At 41.0% G+C, this 21,965-nt stretch overlaps 3 protein-coding genes across 3 annotated transcripts; 2 read left to right on the forward strand and 1 right to left on the reverse strand.

Moving 5' to 3' along the window:
* Positions 1 to 648: 648 nt before the first annotated feature.
* LOC149036739 (uncharacterized) lies at positions 649 to 3,299 on the reverse strand. The gene is made up of 3 exons (XM_089189866.1): positions 3,173 to 3,299; positions 2,850 to 3,031; positions 649 to 1,569 (listed from the first exon to the last, which is right to left on the reverse strand). Exons 1-3 carry the CDS (start codon positions 3,173 to 3,175, stop codon positions 1,119 to 1,121), a joined length of 636 nt encoding a protein of 211 aa, XP_089045992.1. The 5' UTR covers positions 3,176 to 3,299; the 3' UTR covers positions 649 to 1,118.
* Positions 3,300 to 3,410: 111 nt separating this feature from the next.
* LOC113680072 (protocadherin Fat 4) lies at positions 3,411 to 17,842 on the forward strand. The gene is made up of 13 exons (XM_027197073.2): positions 3,411 to 3,810; positions 4,505 to 4,577; positions 5,163 to 6,002; positions 6,745 to 6,867; positions 7,114 to 7,236; positions 7,676 to 7,837; positions 8,004 to 8,406; positions 8,882 to 9,318; positions 10,055 to 11,841; positions 11,942 to 12,097; positions 12,196 to 12,705; positions 13,210 to 13,512; positions 14,085 to 17,842. The coding sequence occupies exons 2-13, from the start codon at positions 4,517 to 4,519 to the stop codon at positions 17,073 to 17,075; spliced, it is 7,896 nt and encodes a 2,631-aa protein (XP_027052874.2). The 5' UTR covers positions 3,411 to 3,810; positions 4,505 to 4,516; the 3' UTR covers positions 17,076 to 17,842.
* Positions 17,843 to 19,719: 1,877 nt separating this feature from the next.
* LOC113680040 (BTB/POZ domain-containing protein 6) lies at positions 19,720 to 21,947 on the forward strand. The gene has a single exon (XM_027197034.2). The coding sequence runs from the start codon at positions 20,118 to 20,120 to the stop codon at positions 21,435 to 21,437; it is 1,320 nt and encodes a 439-aa protein (XP_027052835.2). The 5' UTR covers positions 19,720 to 20,117; the 3' UTR covers positions 21,438 to 21,947.
* Positions 21,948 to 21,965: the final 18 nt, after the last annotated feature.

Raw genomic sequence — 21,965 nt, forward strand, 5'->3', positions numbered from 1 at the left:
TCACCCGCATGCAAGATGGCAGGCTACCGAAAGACATTCTGTACGGTGAGCTTGCCACTGGGTCCAGACCCACTGGACGACCTTCGCTCCGCTACAAGGATGTGCTCAAGCGGGACCTGAAGGCGGGTGGCATTGTGCCAGCAGGCTTCGAAGCACTGGCAGCGGACCGCAGCGGCTGGCGATTCACCACCATGTCAGCCATCAAGACAGCAGAGCAGAAAAGAGAGGAGCAGTGGGAAGACAAGAGAGCTCGCAGGCGCCAGAGAGCAGAGGCCAACCCATCCCCCTCGGACGACAACGTCTTCGCATGCAGCAACTGCAGCAGGATCTGCTGCTCGAGGATTGGTCTCTACAGCCACAGCCGGCGCTGCAGCTCCACCAGACTGACCATGGGTGCAACTCCATTGTCTCCCGAGACAGAAGGACGCCAACATTCCAACAATGTACATAGTGGACAACATGAAACTTGCATAGAGGACTTCTGTCCGATGCTCAATATATGTTAATCGCAAACACACGGATAGTGTTCCCTTATTTCAAATCACTCGCTTCAGGGCTACTCAACCGGTATGATTGTTCTTAAACTGCCAACAAATGGACCACTAAAAGTTTTTTGAGAAAGATTGAGAGCAAAGCTTCTCCATGACCTGTTGAAACTATTTATTTAAGTGATGAGTTGCAACCAATATTATATTAGATTCATCATTCAAAAAAAGTGTCCAGCATTAAGTGCAATAATTATTACCCTCTGAGTTGTTTATCCCTTTATTTAATAATAAAATTGTCTTTTCAGAAAATAAAATTTTTGTTGCATGGATTCTGACATTGATTGCTGCAAGGACAAGAAAGTTAGATAAGAGCCACTGCCCCCCATGGCTGTAGAGGATTCACACTAAATTACAGCTGCAGTCAATATATGTTACCCACTTAAGCCTCAGTACATCATGTGTCCTCTATCACATCAATCACATCTATCACATCAATCACATCAATTATCACCTCTATCACCCAGTACATCATGTATCTCTAACACAAGTGGAGTTCTGACTGATCAGTTGGCAATTGTTTTTACAGTACTTAATTGTCACAACTGTTAATAATTACATGTCCAATGGCATCTATTTTGTCATATGACTAAATGCTGCTAAAAACTGCTCAGTGCCTTGGGCTCCAGACAAAGATATTGTCTTCTTATCTTTATTGTCACTTGATATGACAAAGTAGGGCACACCAGATATTCTCAATTGAGATTTTGCAAATGAATCTTGAGACAAAACCAAATCTACATCAGAGGAAGATTTGAGATAGTCCTCAGCACCTTCCAAGCCCAGTTCTTTAGCAGCTTCAATCAGTGTACCAGTGTCACTAACATTTTTGCCATCTTCATAAATCATGCGCAGTAGGAGATCTTTAGCTTTTCCTTGTCCTTCCGGTCCTTTCTGCATCTCAGCCAAGTGAATGAGGCGGTGACCATGTAAAGAATTTGGCCATGTTTTCCAGTTTTTGAATCCTAATCCATCCTGTTGTCCAGCCCTTCTGAGTGATCGTGTCCATCCATCACCTCCCCACCTAAATTTAATCAGTAAGTCCATCATTCAACAATAATAATACTTTATTTATATAGCCCTATTTCTATCGCTATCAAAAAGTGCTTTACAATGACTGAAATAAACATAAATTGCTTGAAAATCTCAACTGGCTGGAGGCAGACCAGTTTAAACAGCACAGCCAAGGAGTTGAACTCAGGGTTAACGAGAACAAATTCAGTGATTGGCAGGGTGGAAGACTTGAACCCAGGCCCACCTGATTACAAGTCCAGCACCCTAACCATTTGGCTGTGTTGCCTCCTAATAAGATTAGTAGGGGAGGGAGTGAGAGTCATTTGGTCAGTCTGCTAGTTTCTACTACACTCTGAGTGGTCAAACTGATTGGTTACTGCACAACCTAGCAACAAATTTATTCATTTGTCTTTTTATCTGACAGCATCTGTCTATGAGTTGGTTTGTTTGTCTGTGCATAAGTCTATCTAGCTATCTGTCTATCTACATGTATCTGTCTGCTTGACTGTATGTCTGTCTGTCTGTCTTTCTGCCTCTTGTTGTTTTAACTCTGGATCATTTTCTAAAATGATCAAATGGCTTTCCAGAAGGTAACTGGCTGCCCTCATTTATTAGCACCCATCTGCCAAGCAAAGATTTTGCCCCTATGCAGTCTTATACACCTTTTGAAAAAATGCTGTACAACTGTTCAACTATCCACCCTCTGTACCACTGCTTGTCAGCTTGGGTGCCTGTGCGTGTGTGTGTTTGTGTCATCCTTGTATATGGAGAGGACTCGCATAAGGAAGAAAAGTAGATTTTCCTAATCACACTCAAGGGTGCAAGTTATAGAGATGTTGACCTATTCTGAATTAATAGTTGCAAATAATGTAAAAGTAATTAATTCCATTATTCTCTTTGAATTGAATTGGAAATTTATTTATTCCCAACAGGTATTCCTAGATCTTTGATTTGGCATTCCCCCCCCTCCCCTGCCACCAAAGGATTGTTTGTCCTTCTTGTTATCTGTTTCTAGATATACCATCTTTTTAACCCTTTACAACCAATCATAAGTATGCATATTCTCCACTCTGTAGTCTATACAATTCCTTAGGTGCTGACAAGGAGAATTTGTTTAACAATCACCTTTAGTTTTAGCAGGTGATCATTTCCATTATTCTCATGACCTTAATGTGCATTTCAGGGGTGATATTGTAAGGAGAAATTAGATGTTAGTCACCTTCAAGGGTCAAAGGTTATGAAACTGAAAAAGCAGTGACTGAATTGATCAATTAGGTGTCACAATTTTACCTTCTGGTATTGTATGCCATGTAATCCTCTCCCATTTCAGCAGTATTTTTGTCTATAATGTAGGGATGCCAATGTACAGTGATGCCAGCTTCAGTATACTGCTGAATGGCTTTGTCGAGCCGTCTCTTGCCCACGTAACACCAAGGACAGGACAAATCAGAATATACATCAACAGTGATCGACTGTGGAAAGGCAAACTTGTCATGTAAGCTAGCTTGTAGAGCGATTCAAGCTTAACATTAATAACATAAAATACACGAATAAGCGGTAGATAGATTGATAGAAAATATAAATTTTGTAGTGAGAAATCCTCTTTAACATACCATTTTAGTTCCAAAACTTGTTATAGAGATCTGAACTACAGAATTAGCTGTAAAAAATTTTGAAAAATAATGCTGAAATGTCTGGTACGATAGCGGACAGAGGGCTAATTGATTTGTTACCAGTCCTAATACGATGCCTGCAGTTTATCGACTATCTTCCGAGTTTAACCGAGACTTGTCGAACATCATTTTTCCTCTCAGGATCATCTTCGAGACCGATTCGGAACCTTTCGCGTTTGTAACCAAATCGCGGGATTTACATTTTTGCGGATCAATATTTTGTGGTGTCTAAATTTTTCCTTCCGTTTTGTGCACAAAGGGAAGAGCAATATCAACAGTAAATAGGCGAACAAACCTGTCATCACTGAGAATCGATCCTAATTTTGGCATTTTGTTGATTAGGGGGTCGGATTTCTTTGTTTTAGTTTTGTTTACTTTCGAAGCGATCGATAATATGGGCATACAAGTATTGATGCCTGTCTTCTTGTCATGCCCTGGTCTTCACCCCGGAAATAGAACGTCTGCAAAAAAATTTCCTCCAGAAAGTGGCAGCAACTACCGTACCATCACTGTTATCGTCGACCTGACGGAACAACAAAGTCTTTGCGTTGAGCAAGCTCAAGAATTATAGCTGTTTTGTGAGTACAATGTGCAGACTGAATGTTATTTTGTTTCCATGCATGACTATGGGTTGCTTACCAAGACAACGATATTCGCTCGCGCTGGTGGCATGTAATGGACACTTATTTGATACGATCAAACATCTTTTTGGTGTAAATTTTGTTTTAAGTGATTGTTTTTGGTCCCTTTGGTTGTAGTTGCATGTTGTACAAGTCGGATGTTTAAAGGCAAATGTTTATTTCGTAAATTTATTATTAATCCCACATGAACATCAAATTTTCATGGCATCGAGTCTGTTTTCATGGCATACGAGTTTAACTAAAACGCCAGATAAAGAGAACACTTAGTATATATATATATTTTTTTCTGATCACGTAATAGATTATTCTACGCGATAAACTAGTAATTCTTTACTCTATTTGCACATCGCGTGCTTAACTTCACTTTTTGACAAAGTTGAGGTAGTGACAGTTCACAAGAGGAAAAAATTCTTTATCGAGGTTCCTTTTAGGTTTCCGTATCTCGGTATGCGCATAAAATAGGTTAAAAAACTATCTGTTCTACCCTCTTTGTTTGAAAATCTATTGTTCATCAAAAGTTCAAGGTTCTTTATGCCAGCTCCTTTGTTCCTTAGTGAAACCTTCTCTCTCTGCTGAATAATTAAAACGTTTCTTCAAACTAAAGGACGTTTTATGCGCCTTATGTTTACAGGAAACTAAGAAAATGATATCTTTCCGGATCTTGCTTTCGAGGTTTCTAAAAACTGGAATAGTCACTTGTTTTGGTGAGTAAAAAATGTATTTACTTTGCTTTTGAAGATGTTCAAAGGTAGTCAAAAAGAGACAACTGTGTAGAGTATGATTTTAGTTTTGGTTCTTTCTCTGGAAGTTTATATTAAATGTATTATAAGATTGATTTTAGTGGGGTCTGTTTGTCACAAGAAATGAGTGTAAAAATTCAGATGAAAAATAATACCCTGTTCGCCCAAAGGTTAAAACATACTTTTAAGCTGTTATGTCAAATGTAGTCTAAAATTGTTCTCTTCATAAAAGTTGCTTAAACTGATGTTTGTTCACTTCAGATTCAGTACAACAAAAATACAAATTAGAGGTTTCTTGAACTCTATCTAAAATTCAGTTTTCTGTTGCTGATTTTCATTCACAGACAGTTAGGTCTCTTTTGTTGGTGTTAATGCATGGGGCATCATGTAAGCCAGCTTGAGTTGTTGTGACGAATACAGGGACAAATTGTTTCTGTTGCCTTTACCTGGATCATGTAGCTTAGATTTGTACATATAATAAAGACTTATGAGTCCTGGCCTATACCAAAAAAACATCTCATTTAATGTGACCTACTTCTTCCTCTCCAGCTCTTATCTGCCTTTTTCCATTGTCAACGTCTCTCAATGCAGAGCCTTTCCTAATTTTTGGCAACACTGTGGACATCCGGCGAGTGAGTCTTGATGGAACTGGTTATAACTATGTTGTGCGAGGTTTAACAAATGTTGTTGGTGTGGATTTTGACATAAAAACACAAATGATATATTGGTCTGACATAGGTGTTAAGAAAATTCAAAGGGTGCATATAAGCGATGGGCTTGATCCTGTGAATATTGAAGATTTTATAGTTGAAGACTTAGGAATCCCAGAAGATGTGGCCATTGATTGGACGGGTCGTAAGCTTTTTTGGACTGATGCAAACAAGAAGATTATTGGTGTTATAAATCTAGATGGCACACAGCGAAAGGCACTGATAGCCACAGGTCATGACAAACCAAGAGCAATTGTACTTGATCCAGCAGATGACAAAGTGTATTGGACAGATTGGGGGACTGAGCCAAAAGTACTGAGAGCTAAAATGAGTGATGGTACACACAAAGAAGTTATTGTAAATTCAGGCATTGTATGGCCAAATGGACTCACTTTAGACTATGGTGATAACATGCTGTATTGGGCAGATGCCAACACAGATAAGGTTGAGAAATCCCAATTGGATGGTCAGAATCGAAGGGTGCTCGTTGATCGCACAAGGGTGTACCATCCTTATGCTTTGACACAGTTTGGTGATAGGGTATATTGGAGTGACTGGCTGCAGCATAGTATCGAACACTGTAAGAAAGATTCTGGGGATGACCGTGTCAGCATCAAAGGAGGCATGACGAGGCCTACAGCCTTACATGTCTATCATCCTGACCGGCAACCTGGAGCAGGTAATTTTCCCTTTCAAGGTTGTTCACAGAAAATTTGGGAGAGGCATGCTAGTTCTCTTAAGGGAGAAAATGGCTGGTAATTAGTTGTGTAGATTACCTGACAATATGGTTAACATGGCTTTGGACTCACATGGAGCAGCAGTTTTCCTTCTGGCTTTATGTTACAAAAGGAAGATGAAGCTGGTGGCTATGCAAGTCATTCTTTTGTATTTTAAAAGCACTTGATAAAATTCTTGGTTATGTTGTTAGTCTACTTGCCTAGGTAGTGGTAACAAATGAAAAACCTTTTGCTTGGGTAATGGTATCAAATGAAAAACCTTGCTTGGGTAGTGGTATCGAGTGAAAAACCATTTGCTTGGGTAGTGGTATACAATAAAAAACCTTTTGGTTGGGTATTGTAACAAATGAGAAAGGTTTTGTTTGGGTTATGGTATTAACTGAAAATAATTTCTTGTTATTGCTAAATACTCTGCATATTACATTTACACCTGGATGAAACATGTTACCCTGAGTTATATGATGTGTTCAGGCCAGTTATTAAACTCCCATTTTAATTCAAACCTTGGGATGTTGAAATGAGCTCTTTATTTGGATCAGATAGAAGGTTTAAACAAGATGCTTGAAGAGCTCAGTTAAAAAATACAGTGGGCTGTAGAAAACTTGCGCATACCATCAAAAAGTCAATGGCTGATATTTGGCTTGCGTAAATATTACAGTTGATTTGTACTTTTATTTCTTCCAGATTTTAATGAATGTGAGGAAAATAATGGGGGGTGCAGTCACACATGCATGGATTTGATTGGTGGATACAAATGCATTTGTCCATCTGGATTTGAGCTGAAATCTGATGAAAAGACATGCCAAGGTAATGAACAAATGCTAATTGCTTACCAGTAATTGCATGTATAAACTTATCAGTATGTTGTTACATGTCAGGTCATAGACTATGTGTAAAAAGAGACAGAACAAATCTGGAAACTCAGCACATTTATTGATAAGGATTAGGACAACTCATCTCACAGTGTGCCTATGGTGCTGGAAAGTAAGGCTCTGATGCAAATATACCTCCACACTTTTGTCTTGATCACTCCTTGTATCATGATATTTGCAGATATAAATGAGTGCAGCTATAATCGTGGAGGATGTGAGCAACTGTGTATCAATTCCCCAGGAAATTACACCTGTTCATGTTTAACAGGATACACTCTGCAGAGTGATGGAAAATTATGTCAAGGTATGGTAAATGAAGTATCCTATGAGTGGCCCAGTGTTAAACCAGTATGCTGATTTAATATGTAGGGCTGAGCCATGGATTAGAGAGAAGGGGGTACTCAATTATTTTTTTCACCACAATTGGCAGTAATGTTGCAATCTAATTGACCAATTTGCCCTTGTCTATAAGAGTACAGACAACACTGCTTGCATCAATGTGTCATGCAATGGTCACGCAATGGTCACGCACTGAAAGAAATGTTTTATATGATGTCAATGTGGTGGTAATAAATAAATGGACAGTAGTTTAGTGTGGTCTGTACTCTTAGTGACAACCGTATTCATCATTATAGTGGTCAAAATTTTTTGCAGACTCACTTGGCTGCACTTCTTGGGTAATCTTTTTTTCCATTTGGTATTTGCTATTTTTGAAAGTATTTTTGATTTAACTGTTGTGTTAGATGCTGATGAGTGTCGCATCAATCATGGAGGCTGTGAATTCAGTTGTAACAATACAGAGTCTTCATACTACTGTTCCTGTCGCTCTGGCCACATACTGGCAGCAGATAAACACTCCTGTCTGGACATAGATGAATGTCAGTCACTTACCCACCAGTGTCCTGGTAAAAAAAATTTTCTGATTATCACTGATTCATTGAAAAATAGGATATCAGGATGGAACATTGATTATCAAAAAGTTGATGATAAAGTATTTTTTAAACTTCATGGGAGAGGAATAAAGTCTTTCAAAGGATATCCACGGTTTGGACACTTTTTATTTTGTTTTAGATCTTTGTGAGAACACTCCTGGTTCCTACAAATGTCTGTGCTCTCCAGGCTTGGCCTATAATCCAGTGAACAAGACCTGTGATGACGTAAATGAGTGTTTAACCAATCAGAACTCCTGTAAACAGCGATGCGTCAACACCAGAAGTAGCTTTCATTGTGACTGTAACCCAGGCTTTCTCTTGAGTGGTGATCATGTGACGTGCTCAGATGTTGATGAATGCAGCCAATCAAATCACTCCTGTCAGCACCATTGCATCAACACATATGGTTCTTACGTGTGCAGCTGTGACGCTGGTCATACATTATCAGATGATGGACGTACATGTGACACCTTGGATTGTGGGAAGCCAGATGGGATGGCAGGAATTGTGGTGAAGTGTGATGGAACTCTGGATCAGTACAGGTTGGATTAAGAAAAAATAAAACTCTTTTCTGTGTTGCACTTTACATTCGAAAGTTATGATAATGATAAATAACTACGTTACGTACGCTAGCGTGCAATTTTCAGCCAAGTGTTGGAAGTAATCTGGGATTGTACTGGATTTGTTTTACTTCACTTTGTAAATGGTCAGGAAAACTCGCGACGCTTTCTCGCGATTAGCTGTTGAAAGAAAGTTAGGAAAAAAAAAGAAAAGAAAGAAAACGTCGCAAAAAACAATATCCAGGAGTGTTGCTTCTCCTCCCTGGAGGGTACGCCAGTCTTTCAAAGGGTTAACAAACCCCACTCCCCTCCCTCAGCATTTCGTCAGGTTTTTAGTGTGTCCAGTTTTTTCTCATCAGCGATATTTGTTTCTGTAGCTCTGTTGACCGTTAGGATAAATTAGTTTAGACTCCTTGTTTTAACTGAGTGATCATCGCGTTGCTTTTCATCTTGTTAGGTTTGGTAAATTGTGTACTCTATCCTGCACTAAGGGATTCCTGATTGATTCAAGTTTTATCACGTGTCAAGCATCGGGCCAGTGGAACGTCATTACAGCCCAGTGCGCAAGTCAGCTCCCAGGCTCCAACAGCTTACCTCTCGGAATCTTATTATCATGGCGTTTTATACCGGAAAACTCACCTGTTAACACTGTTGTAGGAAGACTTGCAACAGTCGACAATGACGAGACGCAGTTCTTTAATTATACTTTGATTGATGGTGCTGGTGTGTTTAATGTTGATAATAATGCGGGAACCTTGGTCCTTCATGGAGACGTAGACTACGAGCGACAGTCAATGTACATGGTGAGCCTGATTTCTACCGACAGTGGAGTACCACAACTGTCTGTCCAACAGAACCTGACTGTTTATATCACAGATGTTAACGAACAACCAAGTAAGTGCGCAGGTGGTGGATACATTTGAATGCACTATTTCCTGTATCTCTTAGGACCAGTCAGCACAACTACGTTTCCAGGGTCCACTTTCTTTCCCTCTCGAGAAAGGAAGAGAGGACCGTGGGAATGATGTCTTAGTTTTTGACGGGCTTGTTTGGTGCTTTTCAAGCCGCACTACTTGGGAAATGCGAAGGGATTTTGGGTGGCTAAGAGTTTTCCGAAGATTGTGCAAGAAAGATGTAATCCGTAGAGCATTCGAAATGTAGGAGACAGCACAACTCGCATATGCATACTCGCGGAGAGGTGATCACCGCTTTCCATTTAATGCTTTGAAAATAATCTTCTAGACCACACCTGATAAATGGAGAGCGCTATGAATTCCTAATGGAACGCATTCTCTCTCCCATTAGAAAACGAGTTTCGTGAGGTGACAGAACAAAGGCTTCGGAGGGAACTAACCTAGACAGTAACTCAAAAGGATGTTTAGAGACCTTTGTGAAAATTGACTTTGAAAAGACTCTACTTTTCGTGCTCCCCGCCATAAGCCAATCGAGTCGCTTGTTCAACTTTCCTTTACGACGCAGAAAATAAAACCCATTGGGTCCCAGATACCTTTTTTTTTTTTGTGAAAATAAGAAACAGAATCTTTTTTTAAAATTAATGGTACCGTTGGAATATTTGATTGTAGCTACGGAGGGAGGATGGTGAAATATACCGTTTTATCTTGTCCTGCAGGCCCCCCAACATTATCATCATCAGTTGTGTATGAGAACGCCTCCATTGGAACTGTCATCGGTATAATGAATTCTTCAGATGTCGACTCTGGCCAAGAGATCAGTTATTCGCTACTCACTAATGCTGGTGACAGATTTCGTCTTGTTCGCAACGAACTGCGTCTCCATTCGGAACTGAATTACGAACAAACCAATAGTTTTATTGTGACAGTTGAGGCTAAAGACAGCGGTTCTCCACGACTTGCGAGTGTTTCAGTCCTCAACATTGCCGTGATTGACTGTAACGACCCTCCAACGAAGCTTATATTCACGGGGAACCCAATCCCTGAGTTTGGTGAACATACCCCTGAAGGAACACAAAACGGGACCGTGATAGGTAACTTCTCAACAGTGGACGAAGACATTTGGCAGTCACACGTTTATGAGATCATCAGTCCTAGTGGTCTGTTCTTTATAAACGGCTCCTCTCTTGTAGTAGCTTGGGCAGATGAACTGGACTACGAGTCACGTGACCTTGTGACTTTGAAAGTGAGCTCCACGGATCCTCTTGGTGAAAGCGTGACGTCATCCATTCAGATACGTTTGCTGGATGTGAACGAAAATCCAAGCGGTATTTTATTGTCTGCGGATTCCTTCCTTGAGCATGTGTCACTGGGCACCGTTGTAGGCTCTTTGAGCGCGCGGGATCCGGATCTTCACGATAACCACACATTCGAGCTACTTACCAATCCCAACAGTGTCTTTTCGGTTGAAGGAAAAACTCTCAAAATTGCCGTCGATGTTGATTTCGAAACAGCAACAGTAAATCCTCTGTCAGTTCTCTTAAAAACTACCGATAGTGCTGGACTGTCATTTCAGCAAACTTTCAATATCACAGTCCTTGACAAGAACGAACCGCCGACTAACATTCTTTTCCACCCGAGAAAGCCTTGCGTAACTTCAGCTGGGATATGTGTGGAAGAGAATCGTAAGATTGGTTACCGCGTAGGAGATATCACTGCGATAGATTCAGATATCGGTGATACTGTCACTTGTGATGTGGTTAGCGGCAATGTGTTTAAAATTGAAAATGATGCTGTACTCGTCAACGGAGATATCAATTTCGAGGCGTTAGATAGTTCACATCTCATCAGTGTCGAAATTAGATGTAGAGACAAAGGAGGACTTGCTATCGAAAAGAGTTATAACATCAGCGTTTTGGACGCTAATGACGCTCCAAGTTCCGTGTCCTTGTCACACCATATTGTCAGCTCTAATGCATCAGTGGGTAGTCTCGTTGGGTCGTTTATTGTTGTTGATGAAGATCAAAATGATTCCCACACCTGTTACCTATTGGACCCAGACAGCTTATTCCGGGTCTCCGGGATTCAGCTATTTGTGAAAAAACCGCTGACGAATGCTACGTCGTCTCGCCAGCCCATCCATGTATTTTGTAGTGACCATCAACACATCAGCTTTCCGACGACGTTATTTATCGAAGTAAGGAACAACCAGTTGTCAAAACAAATAAATATCTCGTTGGACTCCACAGATGTGAGGGAAAATGAGCCTGCTGGCACTGTAGTGGGCCGTATTACGGCCAAGGTTTTGAATCCAAGTGATTCCTTAGTGTTTCAGTTGGATGATGACGCCAATGGAACGTTTGGGTTGGTCAGCGGTGCATCGGTTAATTTTAGGGATCTGGTAACCACACGGCCGCTGGATTATGAGATGGAGAGTGGGTACGATGTCATTATCCGTGTATATGGTAATGGAGGAGCGACGAATTTTAGAGTGTTTCGTATCCAAGTAAGACATTCTCTTTGAAATTTGATCGATTCAATCATGAAAAGGTGTTCTGAGGTGTATTTTTATAGTGATTTTTTCCTAAATGTTCTTGCACTCGTAGGTTGTTGACGTGTACGAAGCTCCAGAACACTTGGTACTTCACCATAACTCCGTGGCAGAGAACCGGCTGGCGGGAACATTGGTAGGTGTGATCACTCTGAAGGACCCTCAGCTGAGCCTCCTGTCTATTAAGCTCCTTACTGGCCCAGCATTTGAGGTAAGGGGATTAAACAGATTTTCATTCAACGGTTTTTCTTGTAAATGTTTTATTAAGACCTTTTGAATCTGAGGAAGTTATTACTTTTTTTTCTTAAGCTTCGTTCCACAAGCACTCCATACTCTTGGAAGCTTTTGACTCGCCATCCCCTTGACTTCGAAACAGCTCAGCTCCACCAGGTTACCATGCAAGTGAAAGACGTCAACAACTCTTTTGCTGTCAATCAGAGCTTCACCATCCACGTCACGAATGTAAACGAGGCTCCCGCGTTCATAGCACTAAGTAATCGGATGATTGCCGAAAATTCACCCCACGGAACCGTAGTTGGGATAATTAATGTCACCGACCCAGATGAAGCGTATGTACCGCAAAGGATCACTTGTGGTTTGCGAAACGATGCCGGCGGCAGGTTTAAGGTCAGCGGTCTAGCATTAACAGTACTAGATTCCCGGATGTTAAATTTTGAAGCCCCGGATGGTCCGGATCATTTGGTCGACATTGAATGTCAAGATCAGGACGGTGATGCAACTCAGCAACAGTTTATTATTGCAGTGACCGACGTCGATGAGCCACCGGTCAGAATAGAGTCATCAAGGGGAAAATTTGAGGTATTTGCAATACCACATTCTTCAGTAACACGTCTCTTCCTAAGGTGAATTCTCACACAGTGAAGCTTGTCGCCGAAAATATTATCCGCCATTTACTTTTGGCAAATAGAAATTGCCTGGGCGAAAATTGTCAAAGAGAAGTTGGAGTAGAATTTCACCCTAAAACCTCCACAATCTCCTCGACTAATGTCCTTGTCAAGTGATCTACAGTAACAATTTCCGTCTTTGAAAATGAACTGGACTAAATTAAACAAAATTTCGTATGTGCATCGTTCTAAAGGAGAAAAAACTCATGAAAGAGTTTGTACAATCGGCTTGTATGTTCATTTTGGATTTCCTTTTATTTTTTTTCCGTTATATTTTCCGTGAATTTCCTTGCTTTTCTATAATACCAGTTCTGACAATTTGTTGTTTTGTAAGGGGAATTTCTTTCAGTGGTATATACTTTTTGGATAACATTTTTGGATCACTTTTATAGTGTTTTATCATGCTTATGTTCTCTAGGTCGCGGAAAACTTGAACCCCGGATCTCTGGTCTCTGTTCTTCTCACGATCGATGAAGACAAAGGTCAAAATTACTCCTACAGTGTTACACCTGGTAAATTGTTCAGCATTGTACAAAACCGGTTGGAAACTCGTCAGAGGTTCAATTACGAAGAGCGAAACGTTTACTCCGTGAACATAACATCTACCGATAGCGGTAACCAAAGCTTGACGCAGGAGGTGGTGGTTAGTATTCTCGACGTCAATGACGCACCAACGGGAATAGTGCTACCACAAGGAACAGCAATCGCGGAAAATAGTAAAGTGAGTCATGATTAGAAAGTGTTGAATTTGACAACTTTCCTGCACTTGCGAGCAAAGTTGATGAAGAGCATGTCTATATATCCCGCGCAACAGTCGCTTCCGTTTCCTTTAAGTTAGGGCTAAAATGGCGAAAGCAGGGCGAAAAGGAACAAATAGTGTTGGAGTAGAGTTGGAAGGGCGATGAAGTCAGTCACCGCTACCGACAACACTCCTTCTCAGAACTAGCCTTATGCTGACGATCCGATTACAGGATCAAATGTTACCACCGGGCTCAAACCACTCACTAAAAATTCTCCTTCCCCCCCCCCCCGCCCCCCGTTCCCACCTACCACAAACACTGCTCAGGTGGGCGGGCCTGCACCACTGTCCTCCGTCCGATTTTTTCCTCCTCGTCGGAGTGAAGCTTATTGGTTATTTGGAAAGTCGTGGGGGAGCGGGAGGTTGCTATAGTAGAGGTGTGATGGACCGTGAGTATGGAGAGCCTCACCAGATTAAAGAATTTAAGAATCCCACAGTATTAATTCATAATGCTAGGAATTTAAAATCTGCAGCTGGTATCTTGCCATTTCCAGGTTGGTTCACTGATTGGAGAGTTAACTACAATGGACGAAGATCACGGCCAGATGCACACTTACGTCATTCAAGCCCAGACTCCCAGCGGCGTTTTGTCTCTTGGAGGCTCAAACAAGCTTTACATAGTAGACAGCAGTGCTCTTAACTATGAACTACACCGTCATGTAAATATCACTATAACAACAACAGATAATGGTGTACATTTGCGACTCTCTAAAGTTGTGACTTTGACGCTTGCTATTGTCGATGTAAACGAGCCACCGAACGACATCCAGCTTTCCTCGGCTAGTGTGAAAGAGAATTCCCCTATCGGGACAGAAGTGGGAACAGTGACTGTACGAGACCCCGATACCTTTCCCCAGAGGTTTCAATGCCGGCTTCGGAACGACGCCTCCGGCAGGTTTGGAGTCAAAATGAATGCATCCAGAATCGTGTTATTTCTCACTGGAAACGGTTTAGAGGTGAATTACGAGAAACACACATGGCACAATATCACTCTAATTTGTAGTGATAGTGGTGGTTTATCATACGAGAAGGCATTTGTTATTAAAGTTTTAGACGCGAACGACCCTCCCTCCAATGTGATATTTACCAATTCACCATGCGATACTATTTTCAACCCGAATCCACCGGTCAATATTTCAGATATCAAGCTAGTAACCCAGGCTGTCGCGACTGTTAACGAAACGGCCGATGTCGGTATCACAATTGTGGCCTACGTCAGAGTCACTGACGAAGATAACTCTAACAATCCTTTGCGGCCTCAAACGCACACATGTGAACTTGTGAGCGAGGCTGAAGCTAAGCTTTTTGTCACTGTCGACGTACACGAGCCGCCGAAGAAGAGAAGAAAACGTTCAAGTGATAGGAACTCCGTGCCTTCAGAATTCATGATACAGCCTGGTACAAATTCATTATTAGTTCGTGAACCGCTCGATTATGAAATTCGAGCTAATTATTCCCTGTATGTAAAATGCTTAGATGACGGTGTTCCTAAGTTATCCACGGTCGGTCCGCTAGTGGTGTTTGTGTTAGACGTTCCCGAAGCACCAACTGATGTTTTATTTTCTTCACTGACGATCCCTGAAAACGCAAGTAACGGTGATGTAGTGTGTAATTTTACTGTCGTGGATGCTGACTTCACCACGTCGGGTTACTTGTATGAACTGACATCACGTGGTGTACCGTTTCGGCTGATCGGTAATCGCATTATCGTGTCACGTGTTCCACTCGATCATGAGGTCACGCCCCTCATTACAGTCCAGTTGACAATAGTGGAAATATTCACCGATCTGAAATTTTTCAAAACGTTTGATATTACGATAACCGATGTCAACGAACCGCCTAGTAGTGTTACGCTTGACGGAAAGACGAAAGTGAGTGTTCTTGAAAGTTCAGCAATCGGACATGTGCTCGGAAGATTCTTCGTGGAAGACCAAGACGTGAACGACACCTCGTTTACTATTACAATCGAAGGAGAGCAAAATGAAATCATAGGAGACTTTGAGGTCAGCGGACAAGACCTTGTGGTGGCAAGCCAGCTAGATGCATGGTCACGTGACCGATACCTACTCAAGGTGCTTGCAACTGATCGTGGAGGACTAAGTGCTGTTAATATAATAACCATCACTGTAGAGGAAGTTGATTTGTGCGCGCTGAACAAGAGCTATTGTAGTCCTTACGCTATCTGCAGCCGAGCAGGCCCGGGCCGAGCCTCATGTGCGTGCAAACTCGGTTTTGGTGGTGATGGCTTCCGCTGTAATGATATCAACTATTGTAATCCAGACCCATGTCATCCCGGAAACGCTATCGGTGTTTGTCGGGATGGTTTTGGCGGCTGGAAGAATTACTCGTGTGACTGTAAACCCGGATGGTCACCTCCTGATTGTGATGTGGAAATCAACGAATGCCGCCCTGATCCTTGTAGTGTGAACGGATCAGAGAACTGTGAGGATTTAATAAACGATTTTCGATGTAACTGTAAGCCGGGTTATAGCGGCAGGCTTTGCGAAACAAATATTAACGACTGCAAGTCGGGTAGCTGCCTTCACGGCGGCACATGTGTAGACAAGGTAAACGGCTATATATGTCTTTGTAAAGACCCGTATATTGGGGTGAATTGCGATACTGACGATAGTATCTGTCGTGAAAACCCGAATATTTGCCCTCGTAACGGAACTTGTATCTCATATGCCGAAGATCCGTTGAAGTTTTCTTGTCGATGCGAGGAGCCCTGGGGTGGAAACTGCTCAGGCTGTGCACCAGGTTACGGCGGACAGAATTGCACGCCGTGTGTATATCCGAGGACTGGGGAAAATTGTGACTTAAACTGGGAAAACTGTAAACCAGAGCCTTGTTTTCATGGCGGAACATGCTATCCTCTAAGAGGTGAAGACTTCTCGTGTGTCTGTCCACCAAAGTACTCAGGGAAAACTTGCCTAGAAAACATTGTCCTAAATACAGATGCTGGGGAGAGTGGAAAGCTTACGAGACTCAGTCCAGCGGGACTGTACTCCTTAATCGGCTGCGTTGTATTCCTATGCGTGATTATTTTCGTCATAATCATCATCTGGAGAAGGAAAAAGCGCCGAAAATACAGATCGAACAGTGCTCGTGTTGAATACCCGAACAGACGACAGAAACCGGAAGTGAGCTCAACTTTTAGAGAAATGATGCGGCATAATGAAAACACTTTTGAAAATCCGGCATACATCGCCGACCCAGAACTCGATGCTGTCATGGAAACGGTCGTCGATGGTACGTCAAACGTCGACACCGTTTCCAGGGTGACAGAGATCAGGCTTTCAGGTACTGCGGTAGCCGTTGCTCGAGATAATCCCATGTATGAACCAGCTGAAGAAGTCTTGAGAAAGAACAAGGCTGTCGTGTGTAATCCGATTTTTGAGGATGACTCTGTGGCGGAAAACGTGAACAACAGAAACTTGCGACTTTGGAGAAGACCCGAGCAACTGACTTTCTCAAAATGTTAAACTCCACATGGATATTTTTAAATGTTATTGATTGTATATCAGCCTATTTATTTTCAAAGTCTACTTTTCATAGATCACCTTTTGCAAAGTTTTTTCTTTTAAATCTACGCAAATAGCTTAGAGCTACATTAATTTTTGGATATGTTAAGGTGGCTCTGAACTGCAAATTGCAGATGATGTTTAAAATGAACGTATTCGTTAATAGGTACTTTAGAAATATTGTTCGCAATGTATTTTTACGCTATTGTCGGTTGTTACTTCTGTCATACAGAATTAACTTATTGAAATCGTGTTCAGTGAGACAAGGTTTAGAACCTTCCGTGTTTTAGGTATTTATTAATTTTCATTCGTTCATAAGTGGTACTTAATTATCTTTTCGTGAATCTAGTGACGTTCCCTTCCATTCAACCCTTTTACTCCAGATCAAATGTGTGATTCTCCTCTCTAATATTAATATATTTCCTAGTGTATTAATTAGGAGAGTTTGCTATTAGATCTGTTTATACCATGTGGGTGATAACTTTGTCGATTGTCATTGCCTGTTTGCTCCCTCATCGTAGCTAGAAGTAACACATCGTACAGACAAACTGAGGCCCTGAGAAAAAAACTGCTCCAGACGGCGCAGCTCTCAAGCGCTGTTTGTGTTTTCGTGCAAAGCTGCTGTAATCAATTCTTACCACGTATAAAATCGATTGAACGTGCTCTCTCTAACGCAGTCTTTGTAAAGTTTAACTCTTGTAAATAAAATCACAGCGTTTCGCCTTGTATTTAGCTTGGAACGAGAAGACAAATAATAGTTTCATTTATTCAGCTTAACCCTTTAATCTCTAGGGGTGACAAGGTTCTAATTTCTGTTTACAATCTATCCCTTGAATTAAATGGTTAAGTCACGAGAATACAGGAAATGATTAGGAACTAACGAAGCTCTTGATGGTTTTATAAATTCTGCTTGTTAGAACCTAGGGAATACATATATAGAGAACGGTATTGAAAATATGCATAATGATGTTAGGGTGTAAAGTGTTAATTTGAGAATATGTACAAGTTGCGTGACGAAAAACATTGCGTGCAGTCTAGTAACGATTACGTAAGAACTCGATGAGCTCGGAAAGCAACAGTATTACGATAACTTTGGCTTAAAAAGTGCTAAGGGATAGAAAGAAATCTCACCTTGGTCATCACTATTGAGGATGGTTTAGTCGATTAAACTGATACATGATTGCATGAGAGGAATTTGACGCGCTACTGCTATCTACGTAAGGACTAATTTTAATGACTCTAAGAGATCCGGCGGAAAAGGGGGTGAGGGAGTGTTTTACACGAAGTTCGCCCCTAATTAAAATGGAGTGGATGTGAGATTAGAAGGAGCCTCTCCTGAAATAACTTGCGTCCTACGTCTACGTGTCTGAGTATAATATTTCATGGTTAATAATAGTCAAAGCATCTGCGTAAAGGGGTCCGAAAAGGAGTTAACGCGGTCACCTAATCACGAATACGCCATACGGACCTACAATGCACTCCGACCGCCTATGAAAAACTTACGTTATTGGATAAATTATTTTCATCAAGTAGAGAGGAATTTTGTCCTCTCAAGCTGCGTTTTTCACTTTCCCTGGCAAAACATTTAAGGCGGTTTGGTCAGTCGGGAAATTAATAAAGATGGTTGGTTGATTATTGATGTCGTTATTACGCAATAGACCGCGCTTTCCATTGGTGGTTTTCCGGCGTAATAGCCCACGCGAAGAGTTTGTAAATCACCAGCTGGAGACGAGTGATTTATAAACTTTTTAAGTACCCTCCCAACATTCCGTGTGGGTAATCACACTGGTAATCTGATAAAATCTGTGGTTTATTGCTGTTATAAAATATTTCAATTGTCTATCGGTTTACCCGTACAGTAAACAATAGGCTTTTGACCAACTCGTATTATCTTAGATCTTTCATGATTCGCTTCAGCCAGAAATTTATTGCCAGTTATGTAACAGCGAGGCAAAACCGAAAATTATTTCCTAGAGCACAAAAAATAAGTTCAAATCACGTTTTTTAAATTTATTATCAGGTTTCCATGTGAACGCACAAAGATGTTGGTGGAACTTGTCAGTCAGAAAGATATGTTGAGGTTTCGATCCTGAAAGGGAGAGTGATTTTTATCTCTGCAGAAATATGATAATGACACTTATATTATTAGCATTGTTTTTAAAAATATACCCCAGCTCATTAGGGTTATTATCCTTTTCCTTCAGTGTTTTATTTAATATTTGTTTTTTCAGAAGGTATGTGAATAGAGCATCATATGCATAATCAATTACTTTGTTTTTTGAAAAAAAAATGTTTAGATATCTCAAGCCTAACTAGATCGCGCAATCGTTATTTGCATCAAGTTTAGACAATTTTATTTCCTTTTTGAGGTCTCTTAGGGTTTACTTGGCTCTACTGAGACTTCGTTTTTTGCCCTTTTTTCGACTTTTTGGAAATGTACTTATGTCGACGTAAATATACATATGACATATTTTGACTCTTTCAGTTACCGATTGTAACATTCGCTCACGTTCGTGTTTGAATAAGCACAGTAACTAAGATGGTCTTAAGCCTCTTCAGCACTCTGTTTGATTCTCTAACAAGATCATATATTTTTAGCTTTTTAGTTTGATATTCAACAAGTATCCAAGGTGTTTTACTTATGTTTTGTGGAGTCGCGATGGACTCTTTTGAAATTAATAATCAGGTCACGTAGTTAGGTCGTGATTATAGTTTGTGTGAGTTTTTGAGCCAGAAACTTCCGATAATCACGTTTTGGAAAAGTAACCGGAAACTCTTTTTGTTGAGTGACATGCCCGCCAGGATGTCATGGAAGTGTGCGTGACAAAATATTCATGACGAAAACAAAAGATCACGATAGAATGTTCTGCTGCGTGCGTGGTTGCTATAAAAGTTGTTTACATTGGTTGAAGAGGAAATTTCTCAACGTCTACCTTAAAGATCGCTTAAGCTAAACAGATCTTGTTTTCAAAACGTTACGTAAGTAATTTTTATTCCATCACGATGTTTGAATGGCCTGATTTGAACACTCTTCCATCGAGCCTGGCGGAAAGGAACATGCGAATGTTCAATAATTCTCTTATGAGCGACGTAAACTTCATCGTACGAGACAGCGAATCACAGAGGAAAATATCAATCCCTGCCCATAAGTATGTTTTGTCAATTGGAAGTCCTGTTTTCTACAAAATGTTCTACGGGGATTTGTCGGAGAAGAGCGATTCGATCGAGCTTGTGGATGCAGACTCGGAGAGTTTGTTAGAACTTTTTCGCTTCATGTACTCCGACGAAACCAATTTAACAGCAAGCTGCGTGCTCCGTGTCATGTACTTAGCTGAAAAGTACATGGTTCCTGCGTTACTTGACGAATGCGCGAAATTCTTAAAGAACGAAATCAACGCCGAAAACACATGGGAGATTTTAAGACAGTGCGAGTTTTTCCGTGACACCGAAAAACTGCAGGAAAGGTGTTGGAGTATTGTGGATCTTCAAACCCGTCAATGTATTCGCTCAAAGGGCTTCCTCTCAAACTCTCAGGGTATTGTTGAAGCGTTAGTAAAGCGTGAGTCCTTAGATATTGAAGAGTCCGAGTTACTTCGAGCTCTCTTGTCTTGGGCAGAAGAGCAGTGTAAACTTCACTCACTGGAACCGAGATCAGAGAACATAAAGAAGTTCCTAAGTGCCAAGGTGTTGTCTCATATTAGTTTCAAGTTTATAAACGACAGTGATTTAATCAATCATTGTTTAGCTACTGGCGTTCTTGACCTTAAAGATTCGCAGTTTTCACAAGAGCTTGCGAATCTTGATTTTGTTCCCGCTGTATCCGTGCAGCCAAATAAAGGCAGTCGTCCTCGGCAAGGGATACAGCCTCTTCGTTGTCGCCGCTTGTTCGTAAACGAGCCACCCCGTCTTTTTGCTCCTTACGAAAGCACAAACAATGTTTGTTTTTTCGCGGATCAGTCTGTGTGTATAAGGGGAGTGCGTATCATTTTGAGTGGACGCAATTTACACGATGACTATGTAGTGATCACAAAGCTGCTGGATAGCAACCGAACCTGTGTTAGTTACGTACAAGGAAACTACAAAGTGGAGTTTGGCGGGACGGAAGGTTTGCCTGGTTTCGACATTTTGTTTACAGAACCTGTCCTCGTTAAAAAAGGTGCCAAACATTTTATAACGATGTTTTCACCCGCTGAATTGGATTTGCCCCAACGCATTGGAAAAAGAGATGAGGTGAACTGTGCTGGAGTGAACTTTTATTTTCCTGATTCAACGCACAGACAGTTTCCGGAGTTAATTTTTCACCCTCTGCCGCCTCTATGGTAGAAGAAGAGGGAAAGAGAAGAAATTACAACACCCCATGAATAAAAATAAATGCTGACAGCGCGGAATTATTCATCCAAACTATACAAACATCCTAAAAATATCAATCTGCCGCAATAGCGAATTTAGGGGAATCTGAAGTGGTTTTGACGAGACAATAATAAACAATTCATAACTGATCGTATGTCACGAGATATCACACTTTGTCACGGGTCACGACATTCGATCTTGATCAATAGCGTGTCACAGTTTAAAGGTCTCTTTGAAAGATACTGTATTCAGTTTTTCCGTCAGCTTTACTTACATGGTAACTGTATTTTGAGTAAGACGCACTTAGCACTTAGCTTAAACATTTACCACACAACTAAATTTAGATGTATATTAAATTCGACTGTAGATGTTTCATTCATCACTTTATTAACTCAACAAACGATATCTTTTATCATGGCAATAGTGTAAATTGAGCTACTTAATATCAAAATGCATGATTTCAATAAACAGAACAATACCTGAGATTGGCACACGAATTTT

This window comes from Pocillopora damicornis, chromosome 12 (assembly GCF_964200805.1).
Source record: "Pocillopora damicornis chromosome 12, jaPocDami1.2, whole genome shotgun sequence".
NCBI classification, from domain to species: domain Eukaryota; kingdom Metazoa; phylum Cnidaria; class Anthozoa; order Scleractinia; family Pocilloporidae; genus Pocillopora; species Pocillopora damicornis.